The sequence below is a fragment of the Sphaerodactylus townsendi genome, linkage group LG08, assembly GCF_021028975.2.
Source record: "Sphaerodactylus townsendi isolate TG3544 linkage group LG08, MPM_Stown_v2.3, whole genome shotgun sequence".
In the NCBI taxonomy this organism is placed as follows: Eukaryota; Metazoa; Chordata; class Lepidosauria; order Squamata; family Sphaerodactylidae; genus Sphaerodactylus; species Sphaerodactylus townsendi.
Window position 1 is genome coordinate 108,771,168 of NC_059432.1, and position 21,388 is coordinate 108,792,555.

The following is a 21,388-nucleotide window of genomic DNA, read 5'->3' on the forward strand; positions in this document are numbered from 1 at the left end:
AGTCTGGACCTTGCTGATTCCTCACACCACCCTAGGAAACAGTACATATTTGTATTGAGACAGTGCCTGAAAAAGATCAAGCTTCCTAACAGATAGGAAACAGCAGGTGAAGCTAGGAAAAATTACACCAGACACCTGTAAAATGAGCACAGGGGCCCCCCAAGGCTGTGTACTTTCACCACTTCTCTTCTCTCTGTATACCAATGACTGCATCTAAAACGATCCATCTGTTAAAATACTGAAATTTGCAGATGATACAACAGTGATTGGTCTCATTCGAGACAACGATGAAACCGCATACAGACGGGAGGTTGAACAACTAGCCTCGTGGTGCCACTGGAACAATCTAGAACTGAACACACTTAAAACCATAGAAATGGTGGTAGATTTCAGGAGAAACCCTCCCATCCTACCTCCTCTCACAATTCTAGACAACACAGTATCAACAGTAGAGACCTTTAAATTCTAGGCTCCATCATATCTCATGACCTAAAATGGTCACCTAACATCAAAAATGTCATCAAAAAAGCACAACAAAGAATGTTCTTTCTGCGCCAACTCAGGAAGCTCAAACTGCCCAAGGAGCTGCTGATACAGTTCTACAGAGGAATCATTGAGTCTGTCATCTGCACCTCTATAACTGTGTGGTTTGGTTCTGCAACCCAACAAGATCGACACAGACTTCAGAGAATAATCAGAACTGCAGAAAACAATTGCTGCTAACCTGCCTTCCATTGAGGACCTGTATACTGCACGGGTCAAAAAAGGGCTGTGAAAATATTTAATGACCCCTCGCGATCCTGATAAACTGCTTCAACTCTTACCCTCTAAACGCCGCTACAGGAGCACTGCACACCAAGACAACTAGACATAAGAACAGTTTTTTCCCAAATGCCATCACTCTGTTAAACAAATAATTCTCGATAATGTTAAACTATTTATTATATATACTTATTATGTAATTACTGCACTACTTTTCATCATTCCTATTACCCATCTCCTCCCACTTTATGACTGTATGACTATAGCCTGTGCTTTTCGATATTTTATTTTATTTTATTTTATGATTTTACATTTTATGTTTTCATTACTACTGATTGTTTCCTGATTGCTTACTAGACCTATATGACAATCATTAAGTGCTGTACCTTATGATTCTTGACAAATGTATTTTTCTTTTATGTACACTGAGAGCATATGCACCGGAGACAAATTCCTTGTGTGTCCAATCACACTTGGCCAATAAAGATTCTATTCTATTCTATTCAATATCTTTGACTCTATGCATCCTAAACCAACAATTTTACTGTTCCAGCATGCAGTGATTGTTCCAGATCTACACTCAGTTCTTCTTGATCCTAAACAATGGGAGACACCTGAGGCATTCAACCCAAATCATTTTTTGGACAAGGACGGAAGTTTTGTGGAAAAAGAAGCCTTTCTTCCATTTGGTGCAGGTAAATGCAGAACGCGGTTGATCGTTGTTTCTAGGGTTTTTAGAAGGACTAACCTGAGGAACTGCTGCTCTTTATACAGAATATTCTTTGGAATCAATAAATTACAAAATCCTTCGGCCAAATATGCCATCCTTTAGTATGACTGTGCAAAGCAAACAACTGAAAGGTGAAAACTAGGCTTGGGGATTTGAATGCACCAAATCCTGGATTTGGCCTAAATCTGGGCACATTGGGGCATATTCAGGCCAAAATCAGCCCAAATGTGTTCTGCCAGAATATGAACAAATCTGAATGGAAGGCAACCAAGCTCTCCTCTTTTTTTGGTATTTTTGGTGTTTTTTCACACTTGTGCCTGTAGGGGGTGCATTTTTAAAGACCCTCAAAGGGGTAGCTCCATCTCCTGTTAGATCTCATTGGAAACAACGGGGGGATGGGGGTACCCCCTTTGGACTCCCTGAATCAAACCTCACCAAACTCAGTTGGCATCATTAGGACAGTCTCCAGATGATACCCTGAAATGTTGGTGCCCCCTGCAGGAACAAACAATATACCCCCAGCAGGAACAAATGCGAAAATACAAAAAAAAAATCAGACTGACCCAAAAATATCCAAATATGTTATTTGTCTTTTTTGGACATTCAGATAATTTTATGCCCAAATAAGTCCGAATCCAGTTTTAACCAAATTTCTAGGTTATTGACCAATCCTAGTGAAGTCTATTAAACATAGCTTCGATGTAATGAGGACATAGTTTTGCACAATGTTGTCGAGTTCTCATATTGTACAAGGACATGGGGACATTGGACCTGTTAAGGTTGCTCCCAGAATTACAACTTCTTTTCAGAGGGCAGAGATCAATTCCCCTGGAGAAAACAGATGATTTGGAGGATGGAGTCTATGGCGTTACACCACACTGAGTCCCCACCCACCCAGTCTTCACCCCAATTTTCCAGGCGTTTCCCAACCCTACTTGGAATGCCCACTCGGACTGCTGATGTTCTGCATAGTGATACAAGTCTGAGGGAGAAGTCCAACCCTGTTACCTGAGTTCCTTAAATAATGACGGAAGGAATAGAATGTTGACCTTTCTGCATATAAAGCATGCGAATTCCCTTGGAGCCATGACTCCTCCCATTAAGCCTCCTTCCATGGCAGTACGCATTGCAGATGTTACAGCTTCGGAAAAAAATAGGTACTTGAATTCCTTTGAGAGTAGATGAGTAGGCTGTGCTGTTGGGAAGCAACCTTGTCTGTTTGCTGGAAGCTATTCCTTTGTTTATATGAAAATATTTCCATCCCACCATTCTATAATCTATATCCTAGACAGCTTACATAATTCACAATGAAAGTACAATAAACTATTTAACAAAGGCTCATTCCGCACATGCAGAATAATGCACTTTCAAACTTCTTTCAGTGCTCTTTAAAGCTGAGCGGAATAGCAAAATCCACTTGCAAACAGTTGTGAACGTGGTTTGAAAATGCATTATTTTGTGTGTGCGGAAGGGGCCAAAGTAAAAATTTTAAGCAGCATATTAACAACAAAACAACCATCCTTTGGACTCTGAGTTAAGTGAGGCTCTCCCCTTGTGCTTCTTCACTTTCCTTTTGCTGGGGGCTGGGAAAAAGGAAGGATGCAGTTTGGCAGTCAAATGTGGTGTCCAGGAACAGAAGTTGCTCAGGACCTGCTGTTGGAGGTAGAGGGAAATCTTGGACCGTCATCTGATGCTATCTCACCAAAGTCCATGTTAGATGTGATACATTTTAGACAATACATGGAAATACATTATTCACTTCCCTTATTTCCATTTCAGGAGCTCGTATCTGTCCGGGAGAGCAGCTGGTGAGGATGGAGCTCTTCATCTTCTTCACTAGCTTGATAAGGGCTTTTACTTTGCAGCTTCCAGAAGGAGTGAAAGAGCTGAATACAGAACCTTTGGTTGGGCTATCATTAGTTCCCCGCCCTTATAAGATCTGTGCTGTTCCCCGGAGCAGTTCATGAGCTGTACAGATTGGAGTGGATTATTTCCTAGTGTTAATTTATCCTTCATTCCTTTTGCCTAAGCCTGCTTAATTCATTATTTCCAGTAATTCTGGAACAGTAATTCTCTCCTGTTTTGAGGGAAGCTCCCACTTCCTCTGTCATTGAAGTGAATTGCTGTCTCTCCTGAATGAATTACAGAGATCACACTTAAAAGCTGATTGACAAAGTTCTAGCATGATCTGATACATCTGGACCGAAACGCAGCCCAAAGTGATGTTTCACTGGGAAACCTGTTTTCTTGCTTCCATTTTTGGACCGGGACTTGATTGGAATCCATACATTTATCTGTTGTAATCTGTAAAGTATTCAAGTGGAGTCTTACATGTGATTGTCAAGACCAGATTGTCTGGTTTTCTCATGAGGTTCCAGGTGGGAACAGGAGATCTGGCATCTGTGGGAAAAGCCTGTCTGTGTCCTGTATGCCTACGTTCACTGCTTTATCTGCACTGCTTTGCCTAGGCACACTTGCTATGTAAAAACATTCACTTGAGAACATCATAACATCATCTGTGTTTGTGAAGAGTGAACTGCTTTACCAACCTCAGCATCCATTAAGTTCATAAAAGGGGGGTTCATAAAAGGGGGAATAGAATAGCTGAAGCCATCTTTAGTCTAACATTAGCCATCTTTAGTCTAACATTTTATGTATTTTAATTAATTTATATATATGATGTTTTAACTTTTTATTTTGTTGGAAACCGCCCTGAGCCTTCGGGGAGGGCGGTATACAAATACAATAAATAAATAAATAAATAAGTGGGATTTTGGGGAGGGGCTGAAGTAGTTTTGTTGTGGGGAGTTGCACTCTTCAAATTGGACAAAGTTCCTGTCAATAGTGTACCTCTTCTGATTTTCTGTCAATAAAATGGATTTAATTGCCAACTGAATCTTCTTTCTTAGGAAATCTAGAGAACATGGCAGTGGTGTTGTTTCTTGCTTTACTGTTTCTCTGTTTTTTGTCTATTCCTCTGCAGTATGTTACTGTACACATTTACTACACATTGTGTTAATACATGTGTCTAAGTAGTTGATTAGTTTTTTTCCTTGCTTTTTTGATCCTCTGAGGAATTCAAACATTTTTCCTTTCAGTGAGAATGTAGATTCCAGATACGATTAGAATCATGCAAGAAGCATGGAGCTACTTTATACCTTGAGGTGAAATTCTTGGTCTGGCGCAAGACAAACTAGAGCGAAAGCATTTGCCAAGAATGCTTTTTATTATTCAAGAACAAAAGTTGGAGGATCGATGATGATCAGATACCGTCATTGTTCTGACCATAAACAATGCTGACTAGCGATCCAGTGGTGTTATTTCCATGATCCGCCAGGCAGCTTCCGGTAAACCAAAGTATTTGGATTCCAAGGGGAGTATGGTTGCAAAGCTGAAACGTAAAAGATTTGATGGAAGGGCACCTCCAGGAGTGGAGCCTGTAGCTTAATTTGACTCAACACAGGAAACCTCACCTGGCCTGGACATAGAAATGATTGACAGATTGATAGCTCTTTCTGGATTCTCTGGGTGGTAGTGCATGGCCGTTCTTAGTTGGCTTGTTCAATACTCTAGAAATTTGGTAAAATTCAGATTGAGATTTATTTGGGCATAAAATTATCTGTATGCCTGAATAGGATAAATAACATATTTGGATGCTAATACTAATTAGTATACAATTAGTATACTAATGTAGTTACATGCACCTTCAGAAGAGGAAATTTCTCAAAGATGAGGGAGATAGTGCGCAGGAAGCTGAAAGGGAAAATCAAGAGAGTCAAAACTGTCCAAGATGCCCAGAGGTTATTTAAAAACATAGCAATAAAAGCTCAGCTGGAATGTGTTCCATAGGTTAGCAAAGGAAGCACCCAGTCCAAAAGAAAGCCTCCTCCCTACCGCAGCCCAGTGGCAAAAAGGTGATGCATGGATTTGGACAAAGGCAGGCTGGTTCCCTCTCCCTCCCTTCCTTGGGAGAGTGGGGTCAAGACTGGGAGCAGGCAGGCACTTAGTCTCTCCGTTCCTGCTATCAGGGTAGGGTGGGGTCAGAGTTCTTTCCAGGACCTTGTCCCTTCCAGTCTGCCCTTGAGCAACATTCCCTAAGAACTGACAATCTAAGATCTGACAACCAAGAACTGACAACAAGCAGAAGCAGTAAATGACAAGCAAAGGTTGTATGATGAACTATTAGTACTGCCTGGTTTCTGCACAAGGAGACCTGGGAGGTCTCTGTGTACCAGCTACCTGTTTTTTCAGGGAGATCATAACCCTCCCCTGCTCTATCCCTCCCCATCCTCAGTGGCAATTAGCGACAAGCAAGGAGTAGGGTCTGATCTTTGCTTTTGAAACCCCACTCAGAGAATGGCAGGGCTGTTCACTGATCCACATTATCTTGACCAGCATCAAGAATACCGAAAGAAAGCCACATGAACCAGCAATGAGGCCCTTTGCAAGCTGCATGGTCAGAGTGCACAGTATAGTTGAGCTTTCCCAGTCAATGCCTAGCAATGACAGTTCTGGTAGGTTGCAGTGATGCAGAAACCAGGCTAGAATGAGGGAGTTGGCAACCCTACAGCACAGTCAGTGTGGTGTAGTGATTAAGAGTAGGTGGACTCTAATCTGGAGATCCAGGTTTGATTCCATACTTTCACACCTTCAGTAGTGGGCTATTGCAATGTGAGCTTGGTTGAACTGCCCTTGAAAGTGATCTGGAGGGATCACGTGGTACAGAATGTACTTGCACGTATATGAACTAGTGTTCAAAAGTCTGTTCATACTACAATGCCTTCATAGTACAGTGCTGGCCTTTTTGCTTCTAGGTCAGTTTCCAGGTGCTGTTTTTTTTACCATTAAAGCCCTGCATAGTCTGTAACGTCTCTCCTGGCATGAGCTTGTGTACTAGTTTAACAGCCCAATTCAAGGGATGGGGCCAGACCCACCTCTGAAGCCGGTGCAGCCCTGTGTTGGTTGAGTAGCCGATCCCACTGGCATTAGAGGCAAATGCACCAGTGGAGGGGTAACTTACCCAAGTGGGTGTTGCGCAGTTCTTCAGAACCCGACCTGGAAGCCACCATCCATCCCTAGACCTGCTTTCACAGAAAGCTGAACTGGTGTGGCTGGGAGAATTTCAGGGGGTGGAGCCACCTTCTGTCAGCTTCCACTGCCTGCCATGCCCCGTGTCCATAGACTCAACTGAAGACTCGAGATTAATCATGATATTCTTTGCTGAAGTTTTACAGCAAGGTGTTGGCACCAGGAATCTATAGACAGAGCTGAAAAGGTGTAGCAAGCTCATGGATTGACATACTTTCAGGAGCGCCCCCCCTTTCCCCCAAGCCAGGTGCAAGTCCCGGTATTCCTTTGGAATTTCAGCCAGCTCTTCTTTAGCCAGCGCTGATTACAGGGTCTTTCTACATTTCTCTTTAATTGGCTCTGTTGTTCCCGCTCATGCAACATGATCCGAAGGGAAGAGAACTTCAGGAGCCCAGACTCTGGGTGATCTCAGGATCATGTTTAGACAGCCATGTCTTCCCCAGTATCATTGGATACTTCCCAACGGCCACTATTATAAATTGGAGCCACTCCAAGTGTGATCCACACCCCACCAGCACAGGCCCAGCCTTATATAGGGCTGGAGGGGCCTCCCATATTTTGCATAACCATCTGTTCAAACTGGATGGGACGCTTAAGGTGGTGAACCTTGAGTCCCAGACCCTCAGCTGTCAGGGATGGACCTAGAGGGAGCAGCAGTGGCATAGGAGGTTAAGAGCTCATGTAATCTGGAGGAACCGGGTTTGATTCCCCGCTCTGGCACCTGAGCTCTGGAGGCTTATCTGGGGAATTCAGATTAGCCTGTACACTCCGACCCATGCCAGCTGGGTGACCTTGGGCTAGTCATAGCTCTTCTGAGCTCTCTCAGCCCCACCTACCTCACAGGGTGTTTGTTGTGAGGGGGGAAGGGCAAGGAGATTGTCAGCCCCTTTGAGTCTCCTGCAGGAGAGAAAGGGGGGATATAAATCCAAACTCTTCTTCTTCTTTTTCTAGATGATTGAGAGGCATTCCTAACTGAAAGTAATTGCTACATGATATATGTAACCAGCTTGCTCTATGTTACCATTGCTGTACGATTCTTTCCTTGAACTTATTTTATGGCTTCACACATGAAGTAGATAACTAGGCTTGCCCTGACACTTTGAATGTCACAGGAAAAATGGGAGGTCTCCGTTGTACTGTGAGGGCAGGAGGGCAGGTATCTGTATCTGCCAGCGTGGTGTTGTGGTTAAGAGCAGGTGGGTTCTAATCTGGAGAACTGGGTTTGTTTCCCCACTCCTCCACCGGAGTGGAAGAGGCTTATCTGGTGGAGCAGATGTGTTTCCTCACTCCTACATTCCTGCCGGGTGACCTTGGGCTAGTGGCAGTTCTTCAAAATTCTCTCAGCCCCACCTACCTCACAAGCAGTCTGTTGTGGGGAGAGGAAGGGCAAGGAGCTTGTAAGTCATCTTGAGTCTCTTTACAGGAGAGAAAGGTAGGGTATAAATCCAAACTCTTCTTCTATTTCTATCTATTGCTGACCTTGGAGCACCTAGGCACCAGAACACTTCTTTCTCAAATTCTTGGGGAAATGGGAGGGGGCTATTTTACTGAATTACATAAATAATTCCCTCGATAATGTCAAACTATTTATTATATATTTATTATATAATTACTGCACTACTTTTTTCATCATTCCTATTACCCATCTCCTCCCAATTATGACTGTATGACTATAGCCTGTGCTGACATTTCATTTCATTTCATTTTATGATTTTACATTTTATGTTTTTATTACTACTGATTGTTTCCTGATTGCTTACTAGACCTATATGACAATCATTAAGTGCTGTACCTTATGATTCTTGACAAATGTATTTTTCTTTTATGTACACTGAGAGCATATGCACCGGAGACAAATTCCTTGTGTGTCCAATCACACTTGGCCAATAAAGATTCTATTCTATTCTATTCTATTCTATTCTATTCTATTCTATTCTATTCTATTCTATTCTATTCTATTCTAAAAGGGTTAGTAGAAGCCAGGTCTGACAGAACTGGAAATTACATGCTGATGCTTCATTGCCTATCAATAAACTCTATTGATCAACAAGACAGAGTCTATTTTATTGCTTCAAGGTTCGAGACCTGACATCAGCCACCATTGCGTATACAAGGCAGCGGCTAAAACCAGAGTCTATTAACCCACATACAGTCATCTTAGGTGGAATCCCCACTTGAAATTTGCACGCAGATCCAAACCTGTTCGTTGTGAAACCGTGTCCTCTTCATCGGAGTTTCTCCCTCCCCGCCGCAGCGAGCACACAGCAGACACACCCGGCTGCAGAACTCTTAGCAATCCCCACTACCAGGCGAGCTTGCTTTGCCGGTCTCCCCTGATTGGCTGGCGTGCCTTGATGGGGCGGGACCTTTTCCCACTGCGGAAACGTACATTGTAGGGGCATGATAAAAAAAACCAGCGTGTAAATTTCAACGTTTAACTGTACAAACAGTTAATCATTACCTGTGTAAACCATTACTGATTCAAAGTTACACGTGTGACTGTTACGTTTGCGTCCCCTTCTGCTGGCTGATCGCAAAAGCGGAAATGAAACCAAGGAAAGGCTGTGCGGGCATCGCAGCGCTGATTGGTTGCCTGAATTCTGTGTCACACTCCAGGGCGGGAAACAAGTCAGAGTTTCAACCCTGCTCCCTCCCCTCGGATCATCTCTGAACCGTGTTAATGGGGCCTATGCCACTTGCAACCAGGTCCTGCCAGAATGCGGATTAATGGGGAGAATGAGCGCCAGAAACAGAATCTGCCATGCAAGCAATGGGGAGGTCGTCCCTCAAACCTGGTTAGTTTGTGTTCTGAAACCTGGCTAAGACGGTAGTGGGGATTCCACCTTAGTCTCTTTATCCACATTTTGCAGTATCAAGGGGATCTCTGGACTGCCCTCAATCAACCTTCAGTCTTTCCAGCTAACTGTAATCCAGGCCATCAGATCAATCAGGATCTTCTTGGATCAACACCCATTGGACCAACACCCACTGGACCAACCCATTGGACCCATTGGACAAACACTTGGACCAACACCTTAGGCTCTAAGCCATCTTTAAAGATATGGATCAAGGTTACCTCCGGAGAAGTGCGGACTCTGCTAGCTAGCTGGTGAATCTCAGTTGCATGCTTGTTTACAGAGCAGGATCTCTGCTGCAGGTACTGGAGGCAAACATGAGCTTTATCCTCTTGGAAGGGGTCCTCAAACCATAGAGCCAACATGAACCTTTCAAAGACTATCAGCTCTGGCACTTGTATCTGAAATACTCCCATGAACCAGGCAGCTGCTTCTCCCTCCAACAGAGGCTCTGCATAATACACCTGGCTCTCATCCATCTGAAACGTGTTGCCCATCGCTCTCATGTAAGCCCCCACATGGATCAGGAAATACAGTATCTTCTCAGCCTTATGATCAAAGATAGACTTTAACTCTCATGCCTGGAGTCACTGTGCAGGACCCTTGGGCTGTGGAACCCATGAGGGTGGTGAAGGTTGGACCAGTGGTGCCAGTACTTGGACATCTGGCAGAGGCTCAGGAGTCACTGGGGGTCCCTGCAAATCGGCTACCTGCTGCACCAGGAAGTGGATCTCCCTCTGCATCTCTTCCAGTTGCCGATGCAGGGCCTTGTTCTCCATCTCCAGACAGCACCGCTTTCTCTCTTTTCCACAGCTGGCATACACATAGTTTCAGCTCTCGAGGCCTGGCACAATAGTTCTTCCAGGGGAGAATGGAAAATGGAGAGAAGGAGAGAAGAGAGAGAGTGCTTTGGTTCTCAAGAGGCTGCGTAGCTGGTTTTTGGTGAAGGGCAGGGAAAGCCCAGGCTGAATGTGAAACCTGAGCCAAGGTCCTAGGGAAACATCATCACAAGGGCAATACTTAAATCACATGAAGGATTTGTTTGTAGGTTTCTGTGGAGAAAGCACCCAGATATGGGACAGTAACGTATTATTTAATTAACAGAATCAGGTGGGAGTTATTTATTTTTATTATTTAATTATTTAATGTGTGTATTATTTAATTAACAGAATCAGGAGGGAGTTTCCAGGTGGAATACCTCAGAGCCTGCTCTGGGAAGCCCAGTGTGCCTCTTTTTAGTGAAAGTAGTTGGATATTTAAGTATCTGTCAGGTTCTGTGAAGGAAAGATTTTTCCTCTGAAGGAAGTTTAGTAGAAGGAAATTTTGTTAAAACTGAATCAGAGAACTGTCTGGAAACTATAATAGAATATCTGAAACAACTAGAGCAGTGGTAGCGAACCTCTGCCCTCTCTGCGGGCACATGAGCACAGAGCTCGTCATGTGGGGAGGAATCACCACTGGGCACGACATACGCGCACCACAGTGAGCAGGGAGGACTCGGCTGGCAGGCCTGGTGCCTGTGCTCCAAGTGGTTGCTGCCCAAGGGGTGGGGGCAGAAGCAGAGGAGGCGGAGATGCCTCCCCCTTCCCCCGCCAGACCCCCAGTGTGATAATAGTGTAATCATTTCAGGGAGATTATTAGCATTAAACCTAAGACCTAGTTTTGGGGAAGCAGTGTAGGTAACCCTGTTAAGCACTGTTAAACACCCCTGTTTTTCATGGGAAGAACAAAAGTGTGATCCTTTACCTGGGAGTAAGCTCGGTTGCTAGCAATGGGACTTGCTTCTTAGTAAACTCTCCTAGGGTCGTGATTCACCTATTCAAAGCATCGCACGGTTGCTACACCAAGCTTAATCCCAAGTAACACGTGCCTTGGAGCCAACCGTTTTTTCTAAACTAAAACCTCCGTATTCAGGTTAAATTGCCGTTTTGGCACTTTGCTATAAATAAGTGGGTTTTGGGTTGCAATTTGGGCACTCAGTCTCGAAAAGGTTCACCATCACTGAACTAGAGTGTTTAGTAAAATATTCCTGCCAGAGGAAAAAAAAGTTTAAATATTTCTGTAACTTATTTTCTTGCATTACATAAACATTTCATCTTTGCTTGCCCATTAATAAGCCTCTAGGTTCAATCCAGCCTGGTTAGAGCAGCCAGCTTTAGAAGGCAAAGTAAAAAATCCCCTCACAGAGCTATCAGTATACCCAAGAGGAAGCAGTTAGAGTTAGGCTGACAGGAACTCCTGAGGAGCCTTAGGTATGTGCCCGGTTGGTCTGCACTAGCAACAGAAGTCAAGGCAAGTCTGGCTAGCTAACCATAGCCTATAGTTTGAAAGAACCAGACTTGCTTAAATACCTTGTGTGGAAACAGTCTCAATGATCAGATTGAGCTTAGGATGCGGGTGGAAGGAAAGGGGAGATGAAGCTTTCTCCATTTCAAATTAAAATTAAAATTTTAATGATTAAAATTCTTTAATCTATTAAATCTATTAAAAATTCTTTTGAACTGTCAGGTATACATACTATTCCCCAATAGCTGTGCAAGAGGTTGTTTGGGATTCACAGAAGGGGACAGAAGGGAATATCGGTGCAGTGAAGAATCTTCTCTAGAAAGGTCACTGACAATCCGCTCTTGAATGAATTAACCTACTTGTTCTCAGCCAACCACTCCCTGATTTGAAGGTGATAGTCGTATCTTAGCTAATTGTTTTCAACACTGTGCAAACATCAACAGGGTAAGTCTGTAATTCTGAAAGAACACATTAACATGCTGTATGTGAGCTCCCAAAGGCATCTGGTGGGCCACTGTGTGTAGCAGAGTGTTGGACTAGATCAGGCCTGGGCATTATATGGCCCGCGGGCCACATACGGCCCGCCAGATGACCCTGACTGGCCCCCCTGCCGTGCTGGGGAGCGAGGCATCTTTGAAAGCCCCGCAGAAGCCGGTTGCCTTGGCTGCCGGCTTCTGCGGGGCTTTCAAAAGCACCTCGCCCCCCTGCCTTGCTGGGGAGCAAGGCACCTTTGAAAGCCCCGCAGAAGCCGGTTGCCTTGGCTGCCGGCTTCTGCGGGGCTTTCAAAAGCGCCTCGCCCCCCCTGCCTTTTGGCCCGGCCCTCCACAATATTTTCTGTTTCTTATGCGGCCCCATGGAAAAAATAATTGCCCACCCCTGGACTAGATGAACTCTGGTCTGATCCAGCAGGCTCTTTCTTATGTTCTTATGTTCTTAACACATCCATCTCTGAGTGTGATGCATTAATTTCATTTTGCTATGTTTTTTCCCCAGAATTCACCAATCTAACCAAATGGTGACCATATCAACTTAGTTTGTATCCCTAATGTCTATGTTGCTATATTTATGATATTATCTTTATGATGTTATGATCTTATGTTTATTGATGTTGTGTTTATTGATGTGTTTATTGATGATTGTTATTTATGTTATTATGTTGTTGTGTACCACCCTGAGTCTTTCAAAGGAGGGCGGTATATAAATTAAATATATCAGACCAGACCAGACCATTGCAGCAGCAACCCTTTATAGGTATAGACAACAGTACAACAATAATAAAAAACTGATTAAAAAACAAATACAGGAAATAAATGTTAAGTGGAAGGGAAACTACTGGCATTTAGTAATTTCCAGGAGAAAGTCTGCCACTATCATACAGAGAGAAGGATCAGGATTGTCCAGCAAGTAGTGTAATCTAAATAAATCGGGGAGATCAGGTAAATGTAAAGGAGTAAGATTCACATACTTGGATCTGATTTTCTTGAATCTGAAACAATGTAGTAATTGGTGGGCCAGAGATTCAACTGAGCCATCATTACATGGGCACAATCTTTTAGCCTTTTCTTGCTTGTTAAATCTGCCATGTAACAAGGCAGAAGGCATAACATTAAACCTGGTGAGCATTATGGCTCTCCTTTGAGCAGGGTTTATTAAGCAGTACAGGTAGTGTGCCAAGTGGCCCTGTTCAAATGGTAGAGAAAAATACAGGGGGAGCACGTTTTTTTGGCTGCAGTGATTAGGGTAGAGATCTCTCTATCCAATAGTTGACCTCTTAATTTTCTATAAGCTTCTGAGTAGGACAAAGGGCAAAGTGAATCCACTGACAGTCCAATAGAGGCCATTTTTTCTTCGGTTATGGAAAACCAGGGGTTGGAATGGGTGTCAGAGAGCAGATGGTGGACCAGGGAATTACAGTCCGAGAGAAAATGAATTCACAACCAGAATCAAAAAGCCCTTAACCAAGCGGCTGATTCCAAGGAGTTTTGATCTAAGGGCATGCAATTTGGGAGTCCAGTTATCTTATGAAAAAATTTGGATTGAGGGGAATTCAAGGAGTGGTTAATAGCTTGAATCCAAATTGGGACTCCGTAAAGCAATCTCGAGGCAACTTTGGCATTGAAAAATTTGAGGGCAAGAGGGATAAAGGAATGGCCACAGCTGTAGAAGAAACATAGTAATGCTGAAATACTGTTGGATGTGGCTAGGAAGGCAGCCTTCCTATGGGTTGCCCATGAAAGGTTATAGTAGAATGAAAGGTTGAGGTACTTATAGCACTTAACCTGTTCAATTAGGGTACTATTCATTGCCCATGTGAGCTTCCTAACGTGCCTAGAGAAGACCCAAACCTTGTTTTTTTCATAATTAATTGTCAGCCTGTTGGATTCACAGTAGTCCACACAGCACTTCATTAAGTGTCTGAGGCCAACTCTGGATCGAGAGAGAAGGACAGCGTCATCTGCATAGAGCAAAATTGATACATGGGATGTACCCAGTTTTGGGGCATGGCTGTTCACTGCTGAGAGAGCAGAGGGGAGGTCACTTTAAAAAGATTGAAAAGAGTGGGGGCCAGGACGCAGCCCTGTTTGACCCCTTTGGAAATTGAAATACTGTCTTACGAAAGCCTATTTGTTCAGCCCCCATACCATTGGTGTCTGATCACTGGCAGAGACCTGAAATAAAGGCAGGAATTGAAACCCATGGGCAAGAGAAGCCTGCCACCCTTAATTCAAACCTTCCTTCTCTGGGGCACCCCACTGCAAAGGTGGCAAAGCCAGCAGGGCAAAAGGATGATCCCAAAAAACCTGAAAGTCTGATCAGGAGGCAAAATAAAATTAAAGACTTGGAAACCTCATCAAGAAACAAGATTCAGACATTAAACAGCTCAACAAGAGCAATCAGGAGCTTGGAGAAAAGTTAGAAACTTGTCTTAAAGATAGAACCAAAATCCAGAGTGAACTTGGTAAAATTAAGACAGAGCTAAAAACCCACAACGGAAAAACTGCCCAAATTAAAGCCAAACTGCAAAGTGCAGAAATTAAAAGAAGGCTTCTAAAACAGAGCAACAGGACAAATGATGAAGCCCGTGAAGCTGGGCCACTCCCTAGTCCCCCTCCTTCTCAAGGAAATAAGAAAATACTTAGTGCCTCAGTTTCCTCAATGCAAAGACCAAAAGATGCCATAGTCTTTTATTTATTTATTTATTTATTTATTTGTTCCACTTTTATACCGCCCTCCCCCGAGGGGCTCAGGGCGGTTCACAACATAATACATACAAGTGGATAAATAGAATAAAATGCTAAAATTCATATCAGTTAAAATGCAGCGCTCCAAGTTCATAAATATTTAAAACAGATGGCGTTTAAACAGGCAGCAATTGGCAGATGCCCCTGCTATGGCTTGCTTCAGGGATTTAACAAAGCAGGAACAGGGTAGCTGTTCCAAGCAACTAAAATGTAGCTGTGCCTTCAGTTGCCAAAGGGCAAAGAATGTCAGACAAACCTCTTGTACCAGGAAAAAGTATTTTTACTGTTGTAACTGAAAGAAAGAAGGAAAATTGGGACACATGTTGGAACCTTTAAAAATCTGAAATCTCAGACTTGAGCCAAAAAGTTTCAGAAGCAATACATCTTGGGAAATGTAAGTCAGGCTCTCTGTTTCCAAACTGCTTTAGAAGAATAAACAGAGCCAACACTGAACCACACCTACAGTTAATAAAAGACTAGAAGGTTCACACATCTGATTAACCACCTGATCTTGCATAGATAAAGGTGGTAAAAGTGATTAACTTTTTTTCTCAACAGTAGCAAGAAGATAAATGCTCCAGTTTACAAACCTTACCTGTTTGGAAACAAGGGGGAATCTAATTCAAACATTTTTTCCCTTTTATTTAGATGTCTAAAGGAAATAAAAATACTCCAGTTTGCCAGCCCCACCTCTTCGGGAATAAGGGGGGGAACCTAACTCAATTTCTTTCCTTTTATTTAGGTGTGTGTGTCAAATAAAACATGATATATGTTATATGTGTATTATATCTTTGCTGCACAATAGACAGCTCTCAAAAGGTGGAGAAGTTCTTATGAAAGGTGGAGAAGTTATTGTGATATTTTGCATTCCATTGCTTTTTAAAAAAATATTTTTTCTTACATATATCCTACATGGTTTACTTGGGACAATGATGAATAAATTAAATTAGATTCTGTACTGAAAGTACTTTGGCCCTATGAGACTGCAGCTCATATTACTAATTCCCAGAAATACAGATTGGGGGGGGGGGGATGGATTTGGAATATTAGAATGAAACACAGCAAAAGAATAATACTGTGATTTTATTTAATTTGATGGTGTGCTTTGATTTATGGGATGGCCTCCCATAGTCTAGAACACTTGGAAATAGGAATTCAAAAGAGTTTGCTTGAAAAGATGAATGGCGCTAATAATGGAAAAATCAAAAATGTGAGTCAAAAATGCAAACCACTCCAGCAAATGGCAATCATGCCATTCCATCCTGTGTTGTAAATGTTCTCTGTGTTCTGTCTTTGTTGTTCCATGACAAAGCCCCTAAGGTTTCCTCCCTCATGGTGTAGGCGCAGAAGGCATAAGGAGGATATACTCTGTGAAAAAGCAAAGGTTTTCTTCTTGCCCCCCATTACTTTCTTTCTGTAAAGGGGAGTTGGCAACCATAATGTAGCTGACCAAAGTAAAGATGCAGGCTTGAGAATCTATTCTTTTCTTGTTACTAGGCAAGCTTGATAGCCCAACAGAATGCCCCTTGTTCAGAGTTATACAGAATGTGCAAACTCAACTATTTTAAGGTCTCACTGTTCCCGACTAGATACCTTGAATTTGCCCTTCTTCTAGGAGACAGAAGAAAGAAACATGAAAATGTTTAGGCTCTTTGTCTAGGAAGAAGGGCAACAAAAGGCAATAGAGATAAGAAAGAAACAGGCCCTAGTTCATCTTGCATCAAAAAATCAGGTGCCGACACCTTCCAATAAGGGTCTTAAACAACCCCAAATGTTTTGGGAAAAGGGAAAATCTCCACCTTTCTGTATGACTGATTGTTGATGTGGGCATTTTGGGGTGTATTCTTTTCTGCCATTTTGAATGTAACCTGCTATAATGCTATAAAAGTAAGAACACACTGCCATTTTGACTAGGCTCCTCTGATACTATTTTTGCCCCAGTTGGCTGAATAAAATTCAAACTGATTTTATTCTGGATCGGCTTGAGCTTTCTAGAGCTTCTCTTTATTGGTTAACCCGTGTTAACAATGGAGAGATTTTTCATTTGCTTTTGTACTATGTTTTTGCATTCACTTATTTCGTTTTAATAGGTTGGTGTGGGTGCAGCGAAACACCTCTACTGTTCATTTTCCTTTCCTTCTACCTAAATGTTTGAATCACATGTTTCTGTTTAGTTAAATTCACTGAATATTTAGTGTTTCTCTGTGATTATTACTGGTTCACAATGACTTGCTTTTACCTCAGCCCTAAGCTTGCTAAGTTCAAGGTGTCTCCTAAGGCATCAGAGAAGAGATCCAAAGCTTGTCAGATCTCCCCAGCAGCCCCTCTCCCCCACGATCATGCTCCCAGCTCAGGCTGAGCCGATCGCTCCTAATGATGTCCGTTTTATTTCTGGTACAGGCTGCACGTTCCTACATTTCCATAAAACCTCTGGAGGGTTCCATTTCAGCCTTCACCCGGGACACCGGAAGCTTGCTTTGCTCCCACCTGTCCTTCATAAAGCCACTACTTCGGCTAGCATTCCATTCAACCAGTTCACTCCGCTATCCTGGAATCAGGGTGGGGGGGTCAATGCAGGGTGGGCAGAAGGGATTGGACCCATGTTTCCTCTGGTCTAGCAATGGAGTGGGGGGGCAGATAGAGAACACTGAGATCCAGAGGTGTTCCTCCCATTGGGCAAAGTGGGCAGTTAGTAAGTAACAAGCCTTTATTGGCATAAAATAAACATACAAAACAAGCATACAAAACCTGCCCACCATTGCTCACAGTCATAGACACTGGTACTAAAATATATACATGGTCCTTCTGTAACTATAGGACATTCTTTCAGCTAAGTTGACTCACTTAAACGTCATTGGATACTGACAGAAGCTAGAAAAATTACTGCTGGCTATATGTGGTCATAATACATAGACATTGATTGGTATTCATCTAGACTTACGTCTATTATCATTAGCAGAAATTTTGCTACATTCTCGCACACTGTGGGATCCATGTTGTTCAAAAGCATAGGTATCTTAAGAGCATCGGTTAGATTGTTATACAGAAATGGGATAAGTGCAGATTGCGACATTCTGATTTTTGAAAGTGGGCAGTTACTTGTGGGGGGCTTAAAACTGCAGGTTTGTTTGTGGGATTATTTGCGTTTTCAGTGTTTTTTTGTTTTTGGCCTGCAGAGGGTGCATTTTTTAGGCTAGCACAGGGGTCTGCAACCTGCGGCTCTCCAGATGTTCATGAACTACAATTCCCATCAGCCCCCACCAGCATGTCCAATTGGCAATGCTGACAGGGGCTGATGGGAATTGTAGTTCATGAACATCTGGAGAGCCGCAGGTTGCAGACCCCTGGGCTAGCAGCACCATAATTTCAGGGATGTTTTGGGAGACTCTCCTGATAATATCATCCAGGTTTGGTGAGGTTTGGTTTAAAGAGTCCAAAGTTATGGGCTCCCAAAGGGAGTGCCCCCATTCCCCATTGTTTCCAATGGGAGCTAATAGGAGATGGGGGCTACACTTTTGAGGGTCCATAACTTTGGACCCCCTGAACCAAACTTCACCAAACCTTGGTGGGATCATCAGTAGGGTCTCATGAAGATACTCTGAAATTTTGGTGCTGCTATCTTAATAATTGCACCCCTGACAGCAGGCACCCTCTAAATTTCCCCAGATCTTCCTTTTAAATCCACCCCCTTCCTGCCAATGCTTGTTTTCTTTCTTTCTTTTATTCTCTCAATGCCTAATAAGGGTTGTTGTTGTTATTATTAAATCCACCCCCTTCGGCATAGATTTAAAGGGAGAATCTGAGGTCCCCAGTTTAAACATTGAAAGTGATGCTGTTTCAGGGTGGGGGGATAATTTACCCCAAAACAGCATCACTTTCAATGTTGTTTAAACTGGGGACCCCAGAGTCCCCCTTTAAGGTGGATTTAAAAGGAGAATCTGGGCTCCCTAGTTTAAACACCATTGAAAATCATGCTGTTTGGGGGTGGATTCCAGCATCACTTGTTTAAACTAGGGAGCCCAGATTCTCCTTTTAAATCCACCTTAATGGGAGAATCTGGGGTCCCTGGTTTAAATAACATTGAAAGTGATGCTGTTTCCCCCAATTGGGGGGACTGGATACAACATCACAAAATGTTTTCATAGCAGTAATAAAACCTTTTGAAAGCATTTTGAAAATGTTTTCAAAAAATATTTCTGCTGTGTTCAGATTTGTGAGTTGGGGCATGTTCTATAATGTGATGGTGACTTTGAAAAAACCTGGTGGAAAAAATCTTTGTTTGGTCATGGTGGGGGAGGGTGGTCGCCCATGGGTGGGGGCATCAAACTCAGGTTTTTCCCAGGGCTCCAGTTTCCCTAGGTTTGCCACTGCTGAGATCAACTTTTGTAACACAGTGTCTATGAGTATTGTATTTCATCTATGGAACCACATGTATTATTGCAAACCTTTTTCTCCATGAAGTTATGTATTTATCCTTTTATGAAACTGAAACTTGTGGTATGAATGAGTTTACCCCATAATACATATACATCTACATGGTATCTTTGATCCTTTTGAATTACTGTACTATGTAATTGATGAAATAGTGCCTATAGCTTAATATATTCCTTGTTTAATATGATTGTTTTAGCCCACATGTGTTAAACTTACGGCCCGGGGGCCACATCCAGCCCTTCATATAATTCTATCAGGCCCGTGTAACACACGCTTAAAATCCCATTGTCTGGCCTCAGCCCCAGAAGCCACTTTGGTGGGTGTGCTCAGGAGCCTGCTATGAGCAGCTTAGCATTTGAAAAGTAGGGGGACCGTATTTGCATGCAAAATTTGCAACCCTTTGCAAGCAACACCCACTCCTCCCCAAATGTGCAGACCCAAAACGGGGAGGAAAGTTATCTCCTCGCAAGAAAGCTGACCCCTTGTAGTCGTGACCGCGAGGTCAGCGCAAGGACGAGACGAGACGCGGTGATAACATCTGGTGGAGAGTGCCAGCAGCGGGAGTGCGGGTGTCTGTGTTCCTAGCGACTCTGCCGCGTGCTGGTTCCTGGCACCTTTTATTATGATTCTAACGGGGGCGTGTAGATGGGCGGAACGGGGGGAATTCCGGGAGAGCGGGAGAGCGGGAGACTGAGAGATCATCATGTGATGCATGATCTCATCTGGCTGCTACGTGCGGAGAGGAGCATCAGCGTCTGGGCCTAATCCTCACCTGGGGGCAAGACCATTGTCCCTTTGTCCAGGACACCCGGTGGTTGTGAGCCAGGTAGTTCATGACCCGTGACTCATCGGGGGATGAGGGGTGGGGGAGCGGTGCGACCAGAAGGCTGTAGGAGCGCCGGTGTGCCAGCGCTCTACTTACGGTGCTGCTGGGTCAGCAGTGCATCCCTACATCTCCACCTTTTTTACATTTAGAAGGGAGGCCGAAATGTTAGGGGGCGATTTAAAGGGACGCTCGTCTCCTCCGCCGTTTGGCCAAGCTGGCCGAGCTGTTTGTGCAACATTAGAACTTGGTTGCGATGTAAGGGAAAGTCGAGGGGTTTCTTACACATGTTACAAGCAATATTAGATATACATTGAATGAAACAAGATCCGACGATGAGGGACACAATCAAGCCAATGCAGAGCTGTACAATAGCACTTAACCATCCCCCCGGTAGCCAGCTCCAGAGGGCTGACCACCAGTGGGGTAAAACGTCATACTTCAGATTATACTTCAGACTTGCAGTTCACGCACTTTCATATGAATCAAATGGGAATTATCAGAAAGATTAAAACAACACATATCATGTACATTCTCACAACCTTGGTGATGCAATAACAACAAATAATCAATAGCGGCACGATTATCTAAAGTCGCTTGACGAAGTTCCTGCTGCTCGGAGGCCAGAGCATCCAGAGCAGTGGAGGTGGAGTTGATGGACTTCGCGAGGGCACAGGCCAGCCGGCCAATGGTCTTAGCGTTGTAAGAAGCGAGTCCGGGGACTCCCACTAGGGAAGTCGCGAGGGAGACGAACTCCGCTTCGGAGAGGGCAACCGCGTCTCTCCGACAAGAGGGGTCGAGGGGCAGAGTGGAGCGGCGGCGACGGCGTCCGGGCTCCCGGGGTGGAGCCTGAGGCAGGACGATGGTGAGGCGGCTAAGGCAACAGAGAGTCCCGGCAGAAAGCCGAGCAGGGATGTAGTTGAAAGTTCTCTCCCCGCAAGTCCAGAACCAACCCTTGGGGAGCAAGATATTTCCATACACGGGGGGAATGTCCTCCGTGCGCGTGCAGTTCCAATTGGCCGAGCCGGTGAATGGGCCCGGGTCGGTCTCTCGTCTTGCCGCGCCGGCAATGCGGGCGCAAGTATTGGACTTGTGATTGGCGACAGTCTTGGTGACAAGGGAGAGGGCGCCGGCCGGGAGGGTTTGGACGACGGGTCCCCAGTCAGCG

The 21,388-nt window shown here is 43.9% G+C and overlaps 1 protein-coding gene across 1 annotated transcript in view; it reads left to right on the forward strand.

Annotated features, from left to right (window-relative positions):
* The window catches only part of LOC125437764 (cytochrome P450 2J5-like), a 108,084-nt gene extending 104,224 nt beyond the window's left edge, over positions 1–3,860 (forward strand). The window contains exons 8-9 of the mRNA XM_048505711.1: positions 1,316–1,457; positions 3,272–3,860. Coding sequence (XP_048361668.1) covers positions 1,316–1,457; positions 3,272–3,459 — 330 coding nt within the window. The 3' untranslated portion in view covers positions 3,460–3,860. The remainder of the gene's footprint in view (positions 1–1,315; positions 1,458–3,271) is intronic.
* Positions 3,861–21,388: the final 17,528 nt, after the last annotated feature.